Source organism: Heterodontus francisci, chromosome 32 (assembly GCF_036365525.1).
Source record: "Heterodontus francisci isolate sHetFra1 chromosome 32, sHetFra1.hap1, whole genome shotgun sequence".
In the NCBI taxonomy this organism is placed as follows: Eukaryota; Metazoa; Chordata; class Chondrichthyes; order Heterodontiformes; family Heterodontidae; genus Heterodontus; species Heterodontus francisci.
This window is the reverse complement of record NC_090402.1, coordinates 9722319-9743402: the sequence shown is the minus strand read 5'-3', so window position 1 is coordinate 9743402 and position 21084 is coordinate 9722319. Positions and strand designations below refer to the sequence as shown.

Sequence of the window (21084 nt, the reverse complement as noted above, 5' to 3'; positions counted from 1 at the left end):
ATGACACCTTTCATCACTTTGCTCACAATCAGGAGTAGAACTGACAGGGTGGTAATTGGCCAGGTTGGATTTGTCCTGCTTTTTGTGTACAGGACATACCTGGGCAATTTTCCACATTGCCCATAGACGCCAGTGTTGTAGCTGTAGTGGAACAGCTTGGCTAGGGGCGTGGCTAGGTCTGGAGCACAGGTCTTCAGTACTATTGCCGGAATGTAGTCAGGGCCCATAGCCTTTGCACTATCCAGTGCCTTCAGCCGTTCCTTAATATCACATGGAGTGAATCGGATTGGCTGAAAACTGGCATCTGAGATGTTGGGGACCTCAGGAGAAGGCAGAGATGCTTCATCCACTCGGCACTTCTGGCTGAAGATGGATGCAATGCTTCAGCCTTGTCTTTTGCACTGATGTGCTGGGCTCCCTCATCATTGAGGATGGGGATATTTGTGGAGCCTCCTTGTCCTGTCAGTTGTTTAATTGTCCACCACAATTCACGACAGGAAGTGGCAGAACCGCAGAGCTTACATCTGACCCGTTGGTTGTGGAATCGCTTAGCCCTAACTATTGCATACTGCTTCCGCTGTTTGGAATGTAAGTAGTCCTGTGTTGTAGCTTCACCAGACTGACATCTCATTTTTAGGTATGCTTGGTGCTGTTCCTGGCATGCCCTCCTACACTCTTCATTGAACTAGGTAGAGATGGGACTAGTACAAACTGGACGGGTTACACCTGGGCAGGACCGGGACTGATGTCCTCGGGGAAGTATTTGCTAGAGTGGCTGGGGAAGGTTTAAACTAAAATGGCAGGGGGATGGGAGTCAGAGGAGGGGGGGGGATCAAGACAAGAACAAAAGACAGTAAAGGGAATAAGAAAAGTGATAGGCAGAGAAATCAAGGGCCAGAATCAAACAAGGCCACAATGAAAAATAGTGGGAAGGGGCCAAGCAATGTTAAAAAGACAATCCTTAAGGCTTTGTGCCTCAACACGCAGAGCATCCGCAATAAAGTGGATGAATTAATCGCGCAAATAGATGTAAATGGGTATGATATAGTCGGGATTGCAGAGACATGGCTGCAAGGTGACCAGGGATGGGAAATGAACACCCAGGGGTATTCAGTATTTAGGAAGGACAGACAAAACGCAAAAGGTGGTGGAGTTGCATTGCTGGTTAAAGAGGAAATTAACGCAATAGTGTGGAAAGATATTAGCTCTGACGATGTGGAATCTGTATGGGTAGAGCTGAGAAACACTAAGGGGCAAAAAACATGAGTGGGGGTTGTATATAGACCCCCAAACTGTAGTGGTGATGTTGGGAATGGCATTAAACAGGAAATTAGAGATGCATGCGATAAAGGAACATCTGTAATTATGGGTGACTTTAATCTGCATATAGATTGGGCAAATCAAATTAGGCACAATACCATAGAAGAGGAATTCTTGAAGTGTATATGGGATGGTTTTCTGGATCAATACGTTGAGGAACCAACTAGAGAACAGGCCAGCCTAGACTGGGTATTGTGTAATGAGAGGAATAATTGACAATCTAGTTGTGCGAGACCCCTTGGGGATGAGCAACCATAATATGATAGAATTCTTCATCAAGATGGACAGTGATATAGTTGATCCTGAGACTAAGGTCCTGAATCTTAGTAAAGGAAACTACGAAGGGATGAGGCGCGAGTTGGCTATGATGGATTGGGAAACATTACTTAAAGGGATGGCAAACATTCAAAGAGTGCATGGATGAACTGCAACAATTGCTTATTCCTGTCTGGCGCAAAAGTAAAATGGGATAGATAGTCAAACCATGGCTTACAAGGGAAATTAGAGATAGCATTAGATCCAAGAAGAGGCATATAAATTCACCAGTAAAAACAACAGACCTGAGAATTGGGAGCAGTTTAGAATTCAGCAAAGGAGAATCAAGGGATTGATTAAGAAGGGGAAAATAGAGTACGAGAGCAAGCTTGCGGAGAACATAAAAACTGACTGTAAAGGTATCTGTAGGTATATGAAGAGAAAAAAATTGAAGACAAATGCAGGGACCTTACAGTCAGAAACAGGGGAATTTATTATAGGGAACAAAGAAATGGCTGACCAACTAAATGCACACTTTGGTTCTGTCTTCACAAAGGAGGACACAAATATCATACCAGAAATGTTAGGGAACACAGGGCTTAGTGAGAGAGAGGAAGTGAAGGAAATCAGTATTAGTAGAGAAATGGCGTTGGGGAAATTGATGGGATTGAAGGCCGATAAATCCCCAGGGCCTGATGGTATGCATCCCAGAGTACTTAAGGAAGTGGTCCTAGAAATAGTGGTTGCATTGGTGGTCATCTTCCAAGATTCTACAGACTCTGGACCAGTTCCGACAGATTGGAGGGTAGCTAATGTAACCCCACTATTTAAAAAAGGGAGGTAGAGAGAAAGTCAGGACTTATAGACCAGTCAGCCTGACGTCGGTAGTGGGGAAAATTCTAGGGTCCATTATCAAAGAATTTATAGTAGGGCACTTGGAGAACAGTGGTAGAATCGGGCAGAGTCAGCATGGATTTACAAAAGGGAAATCATGCTTGACAAATCTACTAGAAATCTTCGAGGATGGAACTAGTAGAGTTGATGAGGGGGAGCCAGTGGATGTGGTGTATTTGGACTTTCAGAAGGCTTTCAACAAAGTCCCACATAAGAGATAGCATGTAAAATTAAAGCGCATTGCGATGGAGAGAAAATTGGTTGGCAGACAGGAAACGAAGAGTAGGGACAAATGTTTTTTTTTCCCAAATGGCAGGCAGTGACTAGTGGGGTACTGCAGGGATCGGTGCTAGGACCCCAGCTATTCACAATATATATTAATGATTTAGATGAGGGAACTAAATGTAGTAGCTCCAAATTTGCAGATGACACAAAACTGGGTGGGTGGGCGAGTTGTGTGGAGAATGCAGAGAGGCTTCAGGGTGATTTGGACAAGTTTAGTGAGTGGGCTAATGCATGGCAGATGCAGTATAATGTGGATAAATGTGAGGTTATCCACTTTGGTAGCAAAAACAGGAAGGCAGATTATCTGAACGACTATAAACAAGGAGGGGAATATGCAGCGAGACCTGGGGTCGTTGAAGGTAAGCATATAGGTCCAACAGGCGGTAAAAAAGGCAAATGGTATGTTGGCCTTCATAGCGTGAGGATTCGAGTACAGGAGCAGGGATGTCTTGCTGCAATTATACAGGGCCTTGGTGAGGCCACACCTGGAATACTGTGTGCAATTTTGGTCTCCTTATCTGAGGAAGGATGTTCTTGCTATAGAGGGAGTGCAGCGAAGGTTTACCAGACTGATTCCTGGGATGGCGGGACTGACGTAGGAGGAGAGGCCGAGTCGGTTAGGATTATATTCGCTGGAGTTCAGAAGAGCAAGGGGGATTCTCATAGAAACCTATAAAATTTTAACAGGACTTGACAGGGTAGATGCAGGAAGGATGTTCCCAATGGTGGGGGAGTCCAGAACCAGGGGTCGTAATCTAAGGACCACGGGGTAAACCATTCAGGACTGAGATGAGCAGAAATTCCTTCACCCAGAGAGTGGTGAACCTGTGGGATTCGCTACCACAGAAAGCAGTTGAGCCCAAAACATTGTATGTTTTCAAGAAGGAGTTAGATACAGCTCTTGGGTTTACAGGGATCAAAGGATATGGGGTGAAAGGGGGAACAGGTTACTGAGTTGGATGATCAGCCATGATAATAATGAATGGTGGAGCAGGCTCTAAGGGCCGAATGGCCTACTCTTGCTCCTATTTTCTATGTTTCTATCAGCATTAGCCTGGGACTCTGGGTTACTAGTCTAGTGACAATACCACTATGCCGCCGCACATATGCAAACAATTCCATTGAATCAAGTGCAAATTTATAATAATCGTGTATTAAAACAAAAGTACATAGCTTGGAGGGCTCAAAGATATGTTGCAGTCAAGAAGTATCTAGCAAGTCTTGTGAATAGCATTTACCTTCTAATATAATCCATAATGAATGCTACCCATCCCTGTGTAGTGTAGGCATCGCTACAGGTGCCAGTTTTCACTGGCAAGTTTTGGTGAATGGATGCGTGTAGTTTAGCCAGGTCCTCCTTACCAGGGATTGGCAATGACAAATCCTGAAACGTTTCCACTGTGGAAGAAATCTGCAACAGGAAATTTCCAGAATGTTAACGTACAAAACTAGAAGTTTAATTGGAATCCAAAATTGCTGCTGTTTCAGCGCACTGTGCAATTACCAGCTATTTCATGCAAGTAAATTGTAGCTTGCACCAGTATTGCACTCTATGCACCAATTCTCATCCTTTAGTGTTAATCATTCTCTATTTTGTTCTTAAGTTTTAGTTGTGTGACTAGTTTCTCCTGTTATCTACCTGAGCAGCCCTTGATACCACATGGCCTCTTTCAATTCAGTGTGCATCAAGATCAGAGGTGCAAAGTATTGCAGCCATCTGTGCTCTACAGACAGAAGCTCACGTTTTAGTAAGGCAACTAGCCTGATCATTTAGCAGTGTTGAGCTCTGTAGTGTCCCATTGAATAAAAGGGATTTACTGTCACAAATCACATTAAAATGGATTTGCAGCATTACAGTCTGCATCGTGTCACTGTTGGTGATGACACTAAAATTGCTAATTACATTCTCCACTTGGTGTTCTTAGTGGTACTGGATCAGCTTCATGGATGTTAGTGGTTAGATTTATTACTCTAGCCCAAGAAATGTTGGTACTACCTTTTGCAAAAATGATTGTACATGAAAACTTACCTAACTGCAAAAAACTGTAAAACTAAAACGACCCTCTTCTTCTGAGGCGTCAGCCTTCGCTCAGTGGCAGCATTCTTATCACTGAGTCAAAAGATCGTGGTTCAAGCTCCATCCAGAGACTTGAGCATAAAACACAGGCTGATGCTTCTACTACTGAGGCAGCTTTTAATATCTCCAACCTGAAGGAGAGAGACTCCATTCTTGTAATGATGTTAATTTTCATTGACATGCTGATCGGCAGTAATTAACAATTTATAATGCCATTAGACTGAAACAGACAAGACTTAACTTTCTGTGGTGAGCTTAGTTTGTATCTGCCACACAAATACAGCAACTTCGTGCCATTCAATGCATGCCCATGGTGAGGCAGACACCAAGGCAGCAACTTTTGGATATTCTCGTTTAACCCCGCATCTGCCTCTTAGCTGAAGATGCTGTCCCATTTGCACCTGAAGAGCAGCAAGCGCCATTATTGTGACAGTAAATTCTGGCCCAATTATTTTTGGACAGATATCTTGGTGGAACCTCTACTTTACACTGACAGCAGCGGGCACTCGTACATCAGCGATGTTGTGATGGCACAGAAATCCGTCACTGCTAAACAATCTAAACCAGACTGAGAAATCCCACCACAGAGAGTTACTCTTCACCTTAGAGTGCACACACTCTGTAGGGACACTCCCCACTTATCTAAATTTAAGAGTCCAGGCTTGTATTGACATGAAAAATTGTTTGTGTATTTGTGTAGATGCACTAATTAAAGCTTAACCAGCAAAAAGCTTCCCACTTACCAGCACAGAGCACTGGTGAGCTTTCTGCCTTTTACTCAGTTAAGACCAACCTATCCTTTAGAGACAATGGTTTGCGATGTTATCTGGAGCATCTTCTTCTTTGGCCTCCTTGTCTCGAGAGACAATGGGTAAGCGCCTGGAGGTGGTCAGTGGTTTGTGCAGCAGTGCCTGGAGTGGCTATAAAGGCCAATTCTAGAGTGACAGACTCTTCCACAGGTGCTGCAGATAAAATTGGCTGTCGGGGCTGTTACACAGTTGGCTCTCCCCTTGCACTTCTGTCTTTTTTCCTGCCAATTGTTAAGTCTCTTCGACTCGCCATGCTTTAGCCCCGCCTTTATGGTTGCCCGCCAGCTCTGGCGATCGCTGGCAACTGACTCCCACGACGTGATCAATGTCACAGGACTTCATGTCGCGTTTGCAGACGTCTTTAAAGTGGAGCCATGGACGGCTGGTGAGTCTGGTACCAGTGACGAGCTCGCTGTGCAATGTGTCCTTGGGGATCCTGCCATCTTCCATGCGGCTCACATGGCCAAGCCATCTCAGGCGCCGCTGGCTTACTAGGGTGTATATGCTGGGGATGTTGGCCGCCTCGAGGACTTCTGTGTTGGAGACACGGTCCTGCCACCTGATGCCAAGTATTCTCCGGAGGCAGCGAAGATGGAATGAATTGAGACGTCGCTCTTGGCTGACGTACGTTGTCCAGGCCTCGCTGCTGTAGAGCAAGGTACTGAGGACACAGGCTTGATACACTTGGACTTTTGTGTTCTGTGTCAGTGTGCCATTTTCCCACACCCTCTTGGCCAGCCTGGACATAGCAGAGGAAGCCTTTCCCACGCGCTTATTTAATTCTGCATCTAGAGACAGGTTACTGGTGATAGTTGAGCCCAGGTAGGTGAATTCTTGAACCACTTCCAGAGTGTGGTCGCCAATATTGATAGATGGGGCATTTCTGACGTCCTGTCCCATGATGTTCGTTTTCTTGAGGCTGATGGTTAGGCCAAATTCATTGCAGGCAGCCGCAAACCTGTCGATGAGTCTCTGTAGACACTCTTCAGTGTGAGATGTTAATGCAGCATTGTCAGCAAAAAGGAGTTCCCTGATGAGGACTTTCCGTACTTTGGTCTTCGCTTTTAGACGGGCAAGGTTGAATAACCTGCCACCTGATCTTGTGTGGAGGAAAACTCCGTCTTCTGAAGACTTGAACGCATGCGAGAGCATCAGGGAAAAGATGATCCCAAGCAGTGTAGGTGCGAGAACACAGCCCTGTTTCACGCCACTCAGGATTGGAAAGGGGTCTGATGAGGTGCCACTATGCTGAATTGTGCCTTTCATATGGTCATGGAATCAGGTGACGATGCTTAGTAGTTTTGGTGGGCATCCAATCTTTTCTAGTAGTCTGAAGAGACCACTTCTGCTGACTAGATCAAAGGCTTTGGTGAGATCAATGAAAGCAATGTAGAGGGGCATCTGTTGTTCACGGCATTTCTCCTGTAGCTGGCGAAGGGAGAACAGCATGTCAATGGGGGATCTCTCTGCTCGAAAGCCACACTGTGCCTCAGGATAGACACACTCAGCCAGCTTCTGGAGCCTATTTAAAGCGACACGAGCGAAGACTTTCCTCACTAGGCTGAGCAGGGAGATTCCACGGTAGTTGTTGCAGTCACCGCGGTCACCCTTGTTCTTATGGAGGGTGATGATATTGGCATCGCACATGTCCTGTGGTACTGCTCTCTCATCCCAGCACAGGCAAAGCATTTCGTGCAGAGCTGAAAGTAAAGCAGGCTTGGCACTCTTGATGATTTCAGGGGTAATGCCATCCTTCCCAGGGGCTTTTCCGCTGGCTAGAGAATCAATGGCATCACTGAGTTCCGATTTTGTTGGCTGTACGTCCAGCTCATCCATGACTGGCAGAGACAGGGTTGCATTGAGAGGGGTCTCAGTGACAACATTTTCCCTGGAGTACAGTTCTAGGTAGTGTTCCACCCAGCGGTCCATTTGCTTGCGTTGGTCAGTGATTGTGTCCCCTGTTTAGATTTGAGGAGGGGGGCAATCTTCTTGATGGTCGGCCCAAAAGCTCTCTTAATGCCATCAGACATCCCTCTGATATTTCCTGTGTCAGAGGCCAGCTGAATATGACTGCATAGGTGTTGCCAGTAGTCATTTGCGCAGCGCCTGGCTGTTCTTTGTGCAGCGCTTCTGGCAGCTTCAAGTGCCAGATGTTAACTCGCTCGGGGCTTTCTTGTAGTTCAGCAGTGCAATGCGCTTAGCGGCTATGACAGATTCCAGCTCTTCAATGTGAGATTGAAACCAGTCTGCATTCCGCTTCACACAATTGCCATAGGTGGTCAATGCGGAGTCATAGATGGCATCTCTGATGTGGGCCCACTTGGTCCCTGCATCCCCTGTGGGAGTGTTTTGGAGGGCTTTTTCAAGTGAATTTAGAAACTTGCGTAACAGCTGTGGATGAGAAATTCTGCTAGTGTTGATGCGCGGGCGGCCCTTCTGCTTGGAGTGATGCAGCTTCTTTGGTTTGAGGCTAACCTTGCTGCACACCAGGGAGTGGTCGGTGTCGCAGTCCGCACTGTGGAAGCTGCGTGTGGTCTGAACACTGTTTAAAGAGGCTCGCCTTGTGACGATGAGGTCCAGCTGGTACCAACGACGTGATCTTGGGTGCCTCCAAGAAACCTGGTGACAGGGTTTAGTGTGAAAGAATGAGTTGGTGATGCAGAGGTTATGATAGGTACACAACTCAAGCAGTCTCTGTCCATTCTCATTCATCCTTCCAATGCCATAGCGCCCAAGGCAGGAGGCCATGAGTCATGGTCGGCCCCAACCTTGGCATTAAAGTGCCCCAGCAGGAATAGGTGCTCGGTGTTGGGGATGCTACTAATGATATTATGGAGTTCCTCATAGAACTGGTCTTTAGCTTCAGGTGGGGAGCAGAGTGTTGGAGCATAGATGCTGAGTAGGTGTACTAGACCAGAGGCGGTGAACAGTCGGATGGACCGTATGCGTTCCGAGCCATTTGAGGGTGGCTCTATCATGCTAAGCAAAGAGTTTCTGATGGCGAAGCCCACTCCGAGTAAGAGGCAACTTGATTGAAACATATAGGATCCTGAGGGGTCTTGACAGGGTGGATGTGGAAAGGATGTCTCCTTTTGTGGGAGAATCTAGAACTAGGGGTCACTGTTTAAAAATAAGGGGTCACCCATTTTAGACAGAGATGAGGAGAAATTTTTTCTCTGAGTGTCTTGAATCTTTGGAACTCGTTTCCTCAAAAAGTAGTGGAAGCAGAGTCTTTGAGTATTTTTAAGGCAGAGGTAGATAGACTCTTGATATGCAAGGGGGTTATTGGGTATCGGTGGGAATGTGGAGTTGAGGTTACAATCAGATCAGCGAAGATCTTATTGAATTGCGCAGCAGACTTGAGGGGCCGAGTGGCCTACTCCTGCTTCTAATTCGTATGTTTGTAAGGCACAGTTGCTGATGTTGGAGTGATGAAAATCGAAATGCACAAGAGGCCAAAATTAGAGTGAAGAAACCTCGGCGAGTTGCAGAGCTGGAGAAGCAGGAGGGGAATTTGAAATCCAGGATGAGAATTTTTAAATTGAGGTGTTGCCAAACCGGGAGTCAATGTAGGTCAGTGAGCACAGCGCCATCGGTGAATGGAGCTTGCCATGACTTGGGATATGGGCACCTGAGATAGGGATCATACATCTGCTGCAGGCCACATTCCGCTCGTGAAGAGGAGAATTCATTTCGGACTGGAGGTGGCCCCTCTACTATCAGTATAATTTGATTTCTTTTTTGTAGAATCTGGAGCATAGCAGAAAGAATTCCAGGCCCTCCATATCGCATCAATGAGCCAAATAGACTGGGAAGTGGGTGGTTAATCATCATCAGCAGCATCCTGAAGTACTATGGATTTGCCTGGCTCAGGTATTGACTATCTGAGCCTGTCACAGAGGACCATATGGTTCCAATGTGCCATCATAAATTTTCATCTTCGAACCAACTCAACCCCAAACAGCTCTGTTTACATCTCTTCCAGACCACAGTGACTTTCCTCCCTAGTTGGTCAAAGAAGAACCCAGTATTATCTTTGTAGCTGCAAAACAACTATCACATCATGAAATGTGAAAAAATCAATAATTTAGTTAATATTTTCTTAATGGGGGCAAGTAGGCATTCCTGCAACTATATTCGCCAATGCTATTTATTATTGGGAGTTTTAATGCTATACCCAAAGGCACAAGTCTGGGTGCAATGTGTGCATTTTCTAAAAATGTGTCACAGAAAAACCAACAGAAATAGAAAAACTGAAGTGCTGACAAACGAGCATAAAAGGTTACTGAAAACAATGAAAATTCTGCAATAATCCACCTTTAACACAGGCACTGCAAGAATCCAAAACAGATAAAATAGGTCATGTTAGCTAAAAACAATAAAACCAGAAGAGAAATGGCAAACAGACCATGGAGGAGGAATGCAAGGCAAGCAGAAGTCAAAAGTGGCTACCTTTATAAGCACTTTAGTTAAGCGTTATTACAGGAATTAAGTTACTCCTGACATTTAATTAGCTTTATGATTGCAATATTTTATTGTTCCAGGATAAAATGTGTTAGCTGAAAAACAAACCAAAAGATAACTTGCCCAGGGGCATGTGATTTATCAGGGTAAGCGCAGAAAAATACAATCAGCTCAACCCCAAGAGACAGTGAACAGAAGTTAATAATTTCTCTAATAATTAACTTTTAGTGGAATCAGATATGCAAAGAATGAAAATTTGCAAAGCCATAACACTTGGCAAATCTGCCTCAAAGAATATAATTCCATTAAGAGAAGTTTAGCTTTAAAGACACACGAGCCTTAATGGGGGAATCCATTTGGCAAACATCAGTTACAGAGTAAGAAAAGCTAAAAGCACATCAACTGCTCTGTACAAACAGAACTCTGAGTCACACTACTTTTTAAAGACTCAAATAATACTTACTCTGTCACAGGTGAGACACTGGACTAGGCTCAATATCGACCCATCAAATATATCAGAAATTACACTGCGATACTTGGCCTGCTTCCTCTTTTTGCTAGACAACAGAAGCTGGGCTGAGTGAAGAAAACAAAGAGAACTGAATTACATTTTGCAAATATATGTAGAATGACTAAAATAAAATTCTGTGTTAATAAAATCAAAAAAGGACTGCCAGATTCAGGTGGTTACAGGCAATGAAGGTATGTGGGGCCAATTGCAGCTGGATAAGAATCATTTGCATTATCTTTTTAAAAAAAATCTTTACCATTTAATAAGACCACAAAGCTAGAATAGGTGGCTTATCTTTCCATCAGTAAGACTTTGGTAATACCAGATCCTTATTTGGCTAATGTGCTACCTTTCAGCCACTGAAGAACATTTTAAGAACACCGGCAAGAAACATTACTTTGAATTACAAATGAACTCCCTTAAAGGATAGAATAAATTACACGTAACAGAAAGAACAAAAAGATTTGAATTGATGTTAATGTTTTCCCCTTTAAAAATTCAACCAATAGAAAAACCCAACAAGGAAATGATCAACTTAAAACTACTGGGGCGAAGGATACCTTTTTTGAAGGAAAACGGTGGCACTGCCCGCATTGGACTCGATCGAGGTGGGCTACTGGACAAATTGGAATGAAGTTCCTGGTGGATGGGACTGCAGGATCGTGACGTGCAGCGCATGTTTACATCATTGTCAGGTTCTGGGACAGAAACAGGAATCAAACCAAACAGATTATATTGTAGAGCTTTGAGTGAGACTGCTGGGCTCAGCACATTATGGTCATATTTACACTGTGGGCTGGGAACTGCTAGATTCATTTCAGCCATCAGGGAAGAGAAGACTTTGCTCGCATTGGCTGACGCTGGGTTTCAATTCCAAGTCCTGTAGATGAAAACTCAGAATTCAAACCCCTGACTAACCCAGATCATTGAATATTATTCTGCTTTTCTCTTCACATGTGGCACAGCATTAAAGGAAGAAGGTTCTATTTTAGAACGTGTTGCCAAAAGCTAGTTCCAAAACAACTGCATTTAATAATATAATAAAAGCACAATACTGCAGATGCTGGAAATCTGAAATAAAAACAAGAAATGCTGGAAATACTCAGCAGGTCTGGCAGCATCTGTGGAGAGAGAAGCAGAGTTAACGTTTCAGGTCAGTGATGCTGCCAGACCTGCTGAGTATTTCCAGCATTTCTTGTTTTTATTGCATTTAATAGTAAAGTACTTAAACAATACCTAGACCATGTAAGCTCAGAAGGATGTGAGAGGTCCAGAACCTGACAGAAATTGATTCCCTACCTGAGGACTTAAGGTCCGAGAATGCATTTAAAAGAAAGGTAATTAAATACTGTACCTGGTGTCCTACAAGGACTGTTGGAAACCACAGAAGCTCTAGCATCTCCAGAACCTCCAGCATCTCCAGAACTCAAAGATGTGTCCACGTCTGCATCTTCATCAATTGCATTCACTGACCCAAGCCTGTGGTGCCCACATGAAAATTTTCTGTCCTTCTGCCTCTCCTTTTCTGAAATTCCTTTTCCGCATTCATCCTGGATCAGCAGCTCGGTTTCAATCTGCTTCTCAGCGGCGCACCTGCTCCTGTTCTCCCCTTCCCCTTTGTCGCTGCTTGCGCCAGAGTCACAGGAGAGAAACTCGTCCTCTGAAGGGCTTCTGTCACCATCTCGCTTTTCGTCTGTGTCACTCGAGGAGTCAGAGTCTCGTTCTGACAGGGGCTCCTTAAGTTCTTCGTGGAGCTGATCCATCAAACAGCGGAGGAATTCCTGCGTGTCCTGAAAAAAATCAAAACCAAGATCGCGGGTGAGTCTCAGAATTACCTGTCAATCGTTGGTTAACAATTCTGTCGCCTTATAGCCCAGGACTTAACTTTTTGATAAAAACCCAATGATCTGTGGGTAACAAGGAATATGAATGGGCAGCCCTGCAATACTTGCAGAAGGAGCTCCAAAATTAACCCAGCACACAAGGGTCTCTGCTGGAAGAAAGCTGGTAATGTAGTTCAATATTGAGCAAACTCGTACACTTTGCTGCATCAAAACATCAACGATTTTAGCTCCTCAATCACAGTATGTTCACAAGATGTTTACTCTACATCCTGCTGGCAATCCAAAAGTTAAGTGCTACGGTGAGGTAGGTGAGAAGTTCCAGGTTTGATTATGCTCTGTTATTAAACTCTTATCTAAAACATTGCACAACACGAAAGTAGCAAAGATAGCCGTGCAAAGGATAGGGAGATATTCGCAAACACTGGATCAACTTAGGTCAAGAAATCCAAACTGCATGTGAAAGGAAATCTATGAGCTATGTACGAAGTGATCAAGAGGGGGCTTGGCCCCGCCATCACCAAAGTTGCTCCCCTGAAGTCAGCAGATGGTGAAGTACTCACCAACAGAAGTAAAAAGATGTCTCGCTGGGTTGAACACTACTGTGAGCTGTACTCCTGCGAGTCTGACATCTCCCAGTCTGTGTTGCTGTACTGCAACTTCCTGTCATGGATGAGTTAGATGAAGAACCCTCATCACTGGAGCTCAAGAAGACAATAGACCACCTGGCAAACAGAAGAGCACCAGGCAAGGATGGAATCCCAGCCAAACTGCTTAAGTATGGAAAGCCCCATCTATTACCACACCTTTATGACCTTCTCCTTCTCTGCTGGAAATTAGGTTCTGTTGCACAGGAGAGGTGTGATGCCAAAATCATCACTATACAAAAACAAAGGCGACAGAGGAGACTGCAACAACTACAGAGGATCTCACTCCTTAGCATTATGGGGAAGGCCTTTGCTAGGGTCATACTTAAAAGACTCCATTTACTCGGAGACCAAATGTACCCAGAAGCACAGTTCAGTTTCCATGATGGCAGATCTACTGTGGACATGATCTTCTCCATATGCCATCTACAACAGAAGTCTAGGGAACAGAGTATAGCCTCTTAACGTCCTTTCATAGGTCTCACTTTGACACTGTCAGCAGAGCAGGGCTCGACTAGATTTTGGGAAAAAGTGGCTTCCACAGAAGCTCCTCAGTCTCGTCTGCTCCTTCCACGTCAAAATGCACTGTACTATACAGTCTGATGTCTCTCCTTCCGACAACTCCGGAGTGAAGAATGGAATTAAAAAGTGTTGTGTCCTAGCCCCCACTCTGTTTGGCATCTTCTCCGTGCTCTTGACCTTCACCTTCCCTGCAGATATGGAAGGAGTCTACTTGAACATTAGGTCAGACTGCAAGCTATACAATCTATCAAGGCTGAAAGCGAATCATGTCCTGACTAGAGAACTCCTCTATGCTGATGATGCTGTGCTAGTCACTCACATGGAAACTCAGCTACAAAGGCTCATGGACTGTCTCTCCCATGCCTGTAACATGTTCTCCTTCACTATAAGCATCAATAAAAGAGTGGTCATGGGACAAGGTGTTGCATCTCTGCCCCTGATCACACTAACACACCACTGGAAGTGGTTAGCAAATTCTGTTACCTTGGGTCCTCGGTGAGACAATCTGAACCTTGATGCAGAGCTTGATACACGCATAGGGAAGGCAGCTACCACCTTTGGCTGACTCGCGAAACTTGCGTGGGATAACACCTAGCAGACCCTTAGAACCAAGCAGATGGTTTATAAGGCCCGTGTTCTCAGCACCTTGCTGTATAGCTATGAAAAATAAGCTACCAGGAAAAGCAGCTCAATAATTTCCATCTTCGCTGTCTGCGGCGCATTATGGGTATATCCTGGCAGGACAAAATCACAAATGTGGCAGTCCTCTCAAAGGCAGAGCTCCCAAGCGTGTTGGCACTAATCAAACAGAGGTGGCTTCGGTGGATCGGACAGGTCCACAGGACAGAAGATGGTCGCATACTCAAGCACCATACTCAAGTGAGGCAGCCGGGGCCAGACAACCAGGATGCTTGCAAGTGTGGCATGAAGGCCCTAAATGTCAACGATCGTACCTGGGAGTCATTAGCTGGCGAAAGAAGGAAATGGTGACATCCTGTGGACTGGTGTGCACTACGACGATGACCAGTGGCTACAGCAAGCTTGGCCACAGGCACCAATGCCAAAAACAGCTCTCAGCATCACTTGGCAGCTTCATGTGCAGCACTTGTGGCAGAACCTGCCTCTCAGGATTGGCCTTCACAGCCATCAGCAAAGGTGCACCAAGAGAAGACAGCCAACCAAAATGGATTGTTTGCTGTGAGTCAATCATCTTTTAGATGAAAGGATGCCAACCAACATCTCTTCGTTTCCTACATTACATCAGTGCCTACACCTCCAAGAGTACTTTATTGACTGTCAAGTGCTTTGGGACATTCTGGGGTCAGTGCAATACCGAGGGAGCGCTGCACTGTCAGGGGGGTCTTTCAGATGAGACATTAAACCAAGGCCCTTTCTGCCCTTTCAAGTGAATATTTAAGATCCCATTGCACTATTTCGAAGAGTAGCAGGTAGTTCTCTTTGGTATCCTGGCCAGCATTTCTCCCTTAACCACCACCACCAAAAAATGATGATCTGGCCATGATTACATTGTTGTTTGTGTGACCTTGCTGTATGCAATTCTGGCTGCTGCATTTTCTAAATTACAATGACTATACTTCAAGAGGACAATTTTAAATATGCATCTTATCCATACCTTTCATTGTCCTTATTTGACTGTTTTCACATCTTTTTGTTCTTTTACTGATTCTTCACCAACTTTGAGATGATCATTTATTAGCTGCCAGTTTACATCCTTCTCCACCTTTTCAAAAAATGTTTCTTGCCGATCACTTAACCCATTAAGTTCTTGCTATGAAGAGTTGGAATTCCTGAAAAAAGATTTTTACCTGTTTTCTGCCTCATCATCTTGCGTTGCTTAATCTTATTAAAGGACAGTCTGATCTTTTAGTCTCCAAATCTAATGAAGGGACTACCAAAAACTTTACAGTTGCTGTAGCACAGGAAGACGGAAATGGTCCATTGTATCTGTGTCAGGTCTTTGGTAGAACAATCCAAAACAAATTTCACTGCCTTGTTCTTTTGACATAATCCTATTATCTCCCTTTGTTTCAAATGTTGTATATTTTGAGCATTTTCAGTTGGCAACTGCCAGTGATAGCATTTGGACAAAAGGTTATACTACAACTGCAAGCTTCCCCTTTAAGTGCATGCTGCTTTAGAGTGTCTTGCCACACAGAAAAAAAACAACTCAGAATTATGGCAAAGACAACTTGAAATGTTTAAAAAGGGGGCATAATCATGATTCTCATCAGATAGGGATAATCACAACACAGGAACACATGTAATAGGATGCTGCAAAATGCTTCAAACAATAACTGCTTTGAAATGCAATCACCATTATGTAGCCAAACATTTTGCATTCAGCAACACAAACAGCAACAAAATAAATGAATAGCCCTAATATTTTGGTGGTATTGGTTGAAGAATATTGACTAGGACACTGGAAGGACTCAATTCACTTCTTCCAATAGTGCCATGGGATCTCTAATGCCACAGAAACAGGCAGATGTGGTCTCCATTTAATATCTCACTGAAAGGATGGTATGGATGATCAGTGTTAGCTCAGTATTGCACTGGAGCGTCCACTTAGCTTTGTGGGCTCAAGTCTGGGAGTGAGACATTGAAACCTACATGCGCTACTTTGTCAAAACACATTGGCATGTTCTGATTTGAATTACATCAATTTACAAATTTAACAGATGCATCTGTCCCTTTAAAATTTGGAAAAGCAATTGGATTAATATTCAGGAGAGAACCTTTTTTTAAAAAAAACAAAGATGGATGTGATATTCAGTCCCAAAGGAACTGGTTCAACAAATCAAACCAATTATTGTAACAACGGAGAAGCATTATTTATTGAAACCGAGCTTCAAACTTTTACCTTAAACATTGTTCTCTCCAGCTTTCCTCTTAGTTTTGTTTTCCAAAGCTCCAAAAAATTGATAAAACCTGCTTTCTTCCTCCATATCCACAAGTTCTGTTCAGGTCCAAGAAGGTGCACACCTATTCTGCTGTGGATTGTAGTACTAGTTGTATGCTCAATAGCATTTCTGCACCCTCGTTCTAAGAATTGCAAACAGCATCCAATTGCAGCTCAGTTATACAGGGATCTGTACTTCACAAGGCAGCATGGGTCAAGGTGAGTTGAGGGTAGGCCTTTTGTTTCTGTCATGACACTAGTTCAATGCAACACTAATAGCTTTAAAACAATGGCCACTCGATCATAAGGACAGACAAATTTAAAAACAGATGGCTGATGAACACCAGCTACAAGAAATAATTCTTAGCAATATTAAAAACTACAAAAGTGGAAAGAATGGAACAAAGCCAGAGCTCTGGATGATTCCCATCACTTGTGGGAAAAGTTATCAGATAGCCTTCTTTGACTGTGCAATACAAAAGCAGCATTACAAGAACTTTTCATTCACCCAGTATCAAATGCTAGCTATCAGCATGTAAGTCCGTGTAACCAGTGGTTAGCACCGCAGCCTCACAGCTCCAGGGACCTGGGTTCAATTCCGGGTACTGCCTGTGTGGAGTTTGCAAGTTCTCCCTGTGTTTGCGTGGGTTTCCTCCGGGTGCTCCGGTTTCCTCCCACATGCCAAAGACTTGCAGGTTGATAGGTTAATTGGCCATTATAAAATGGCCCCTAGTATGGGTAGGTGGCAGGGAAAATATAGGGACAGGTGGGGATGTGGTGGGAATGTGGAATTAGTGTAGGATTGGTATGGGTGGGTGGTTGATGGTCGGCGCAGACTCGGTGGGCCGAAGGGCCTGTTTCAGTGCTGTATTTCTAAACTAAACTAAACAACACATGCTTCATTATAATGCACCATTTGGCTGGCTGCCAAACAGCCCGTTATAAGGATCATTTATGTCGATTCTTGGGAATAACCAGCATCACAGATGGGCACATTCAGATATGCCAAGGCAACAAGTATGGGCAGGTTTAGGACAAATGCCAGAAAGTTTTGTGGATTTCTTTTTTTTTTAAATCAACAGCTGTAATGGGTAGCCAGGAAGGGCAGTTGAGGCATGGCTGCAGGATTTATTTAAAGGAACAGCTGGATTCTGTCATGAGAAGGCAATGGGGTTAATATTACGGAAAGAGAAATGGACCAATGAATCTTTCGCATCAGAATCTATCTTGTGATCACAGAACTATTATTTGATCAGGATCTTCAGCTGACATCCAACTGCAAGGACACGGTTAGGTTTTCAATTTTCATCTGAACCCTTAAACCGAGATACAATCCATACCTTTAATAAGAGGTGTAACGTTCAGTGAACTAGAGATTTTCAGTCCAAATAATTTTAAATAAAACTCCTGAAATGGGTGTCAATTTTATCATATTTCTAAATTTTTTGATTTTTCAGCTTGAAAACCTCACATCGGTGAGCTGATTTTAAGCAAGACAAACATAATTGCTTGCCAGCATGAGTGTCATCAGCAATAAAGAAAAGTTGACACAATCACTCTGTCAATTAATCATCATTGCAACTCTACTTTTACAAGAATGCTTTCCCCTCTCCTTTCCTCAGTACAGGGAAAAACCAACAGAAATGTGCTAAGACAAAGGGAAACTGCTGCATTTCCTGGGCCATACCTTTATTTCTACCTTCCACAAACATTAATGACATGTACAGTCACAGCCTTTCCTGAATAAGAGAATTGCAATGAACTCAATAAATGGTTCCATACAAAGTCTATGTATATGCCCATGTGATATGAAGTTATGCTTTATAATTACAATGCAACAGCAAAGACAGATGGAGGCATTCTTATAACATGTTTGTTGTTAGCAGATTACATGCCTCAAATGGTGGCCTATTGTTCAGTGGGACTGATATGGCCTCAGTAATGGCACAATGCCTCTCATGGTTCTAGAGTGTCAGTACTTCGCAAGGATTTAGATATGATCATTTATTCAGTCAGTAAAAGCTTCCGATGTGAAGCTATCAACAAGTTGGATCAAATTCGCTTGGCTACATGTCAAAAGGCACTTTCCTAACCAAAAGAAGGAACGTTGCACTAATCCCTGGTGAGGCCGCATGCTTGGATACAGTGTGGAATTTTGGGCAATCTGTCTTCAACAGGATATTCATGCGTGAAGGCTTTCAGGAAAGAGTAACAAAAATGGTTGAGACTTTGGGTTATTATGAGAAGTGACCCAAAGAAATGAACTGGTTTTCATTTAGGAAAAGAACATTGACGGGAAGCATGAGATTAGTCTTTAATATGCAGAGTGGCATGGATGCAATGAAGGTATTTGACTTCGACTGTGGGTACAGAATTATTAGGTCAACCACAAGTCTAGATATTAGAAGAAATTACCTCCTTTCTCTCCCCTTCCCCCACTTGCAAGTAAGAGGTAGAGCAAACTCCGAACAAATGTAGGTGATTTTATGCTCATTAATTACCTCTGAAAGACAGACCAGCAGTTATATAGCATGTTTCAAAGCACTTTACAACCAGTGAATTTCTCGAGTGCATTCACTATTATCACAACAGACAGCAACACTCCATAAACAGGAAATGAGATAAACGGCTGGATAAACGATTTTTCATTGTGTCAGTTGAGGAATAAACACTGACCAGGACATTGGGAGAACACACATGCTCTTCTTTGGAGAATGCACTGAATAAATACAGGCTCTACCTCCCCAATGTCTTATCCTAAAGACAGCACTTCTGACAATGTAGCATTTCTTCAGTACTGCACTGAAGTACCAGCCAAGTTTGTGCGTTCAAGACCTGGAGTGGTATTTGAACCCACAATCTTCTAACTCAGAAGGGGAGAGAGCCACCAACGAGCCAAACCGACATATAATTGACAAGATCTGAACAATATGATGGTAGCAGAATATGGTATTGCAAGAACAGGTACTGAGCAATATGCATAAATACTCCATGGGACAAAATGGCTACAGTGCTGCTGGAGATGTGGAGGGAAAGCAGCACATCAGAAGTGAATGAAGATGTTGCGGGAATGGGTGAATATCTGGAGGTTTGCAATATCACTTTCTGGGAATCAGAGAATATTTACATAGAACTTTCTGGGAAAATTATATTGGATGGGTGGAGTAGATTGTAAGTGGTCTAAAAGAGTGGGATTAATGGGCGCAATGACTTTTCTCAATCCAAGTTCTCAGCTGGGATGAAGCACACCCTTTAGACGTACAATTTACACAAAATACTATTTTATTCTAAGACATTACCTCTCCTGCCTTACCTGTTGTGCATAACCTCGAAACATAGGATTAATCAACTTAATGCCATGGGCAAGGCTCGTAGGAACAACATAGCTAGGCCTGCACAAGAAAGAGAAAGGGACATTAATTGCAGTGAGAGCAATATATGTTAATCTTATTTGATACAATCAAGTCCCTTCAGACCCTATGCAATACAGTCAGTTCATCTGATATAGTCAAGTCTCTTCAGACTCTATTCTCTTTAGTCCCTACATTTAATGTGAGGATCGATGATTTAGATTTACACCTGAATCAGATCCCTATTTTTCCCCAATCTCAGTTTAGCTGGATTCTTGTTTCTGGATGAGAAAATCACGTTACAAGGTGCAGCACAGAAAAAAAGTCAGCGATTATGTAATTCTAGATCCACTGAATTCTTTTCATTTGTAGAGTATATTCCAACTCTCCCCACCCAACATAAAACTCCCTATTTCCATTTGATCATCCATTCATTGGGCTGAATGCCTCCTTCTGCTTGTAAAATTCTATGATTCTACATACAAGCCGAAGAATTCACAAGCCAAATACACAACTCATACATTCGATACATCTTTGCCACATCTTGAGCTTATGGTCATTAAAGAGTCAACTTCAGAAAAATGAACACTGTCCTTTGGTCATTACAACTCAAACTACATCAAGTTAGGTTAGGTAGAGCACAATTTAAATAATATGCCCTAACAATGGTTTCAACTGCAAAAGCATACAGCTTGACTACAGAATTTTTCACATAGATGGAGTGTGCTGACTCAGTGCCAATTAAAAGTGGCTTAAGGGCAGTTGTGTGTTGTGGATACAGGTCAGCTGCGAACCTGGGTCCAGTTCTAATGAAAGGTCACTGACCTGACCTGCTTCTCTCTCTACAGATGCTGCCAAACCTGCTGAGTATTTCCAGCATTTTTTGTTTTCATTTCAGCTAGGAACTGGATTGATCCTACTCAAGTGCATTTCACTAAGGAACCTTTCCAGGCAAAACAGATTTTCTTCTTTAGGTCTGAACCCAAGTTTGAGAACTAAAAGGACAACAACTTCAAAACTTCACTACAGAACGAGGAACAAACAAACTGTGTACAGGCTCTTCAAAGGGCAAACATAACATTTTTGAAGGAATGTTTCTGCTAGTAACACTTAGGCTGCAGACGACAATGCAAATTGGCAAAATTTCACAGTAGTGGCTTGTAACAATATTCACAACTCTGAGTGTGTT

General features: G+C 43.4%; 1 protein-coding gene across 4 annotated transcripts in view; it reads right to left on the bottom strand.

The window, feature by feature from the left end:
- usp20 (ubiquitin specific peptidase 20) overlaps nucleotides 1-21084 on the bottom strand; it is a 77364-nt gene that overhangs the window by 39132 nt on the left and 17148 nt on the right. For all 4 annotated transcript variants that reach the window (XM_068012182.1, XM_068012183.1, XM_068012184.1 and 1 more), the window contains 5 exons: nucleotides 19859-19937; nucleotides 11970-12405; nucleotides 11176-11313; nucleotides 10568-10680; nucleotides 3993-4165 (listed from right to left, as the gene is read on the bottom strand). In XM_068012182.1, coding sequence (XP_067868283.1) covers nucleotides 3993-4165; nucleotides 10568-10680; nucleotides 11176-11313; nucleotides 11970-12405; nucleotides 19859-19937 — 939 coding nt within the window. The remainder of the gene's footprint in view (nucleotides 1-3992; nucleotides 4166-10567; nucleotides 10681-11175; nucleotides 11314-11969; nucleotides 12406-19858; nucleotides 19938-21084) is intronic.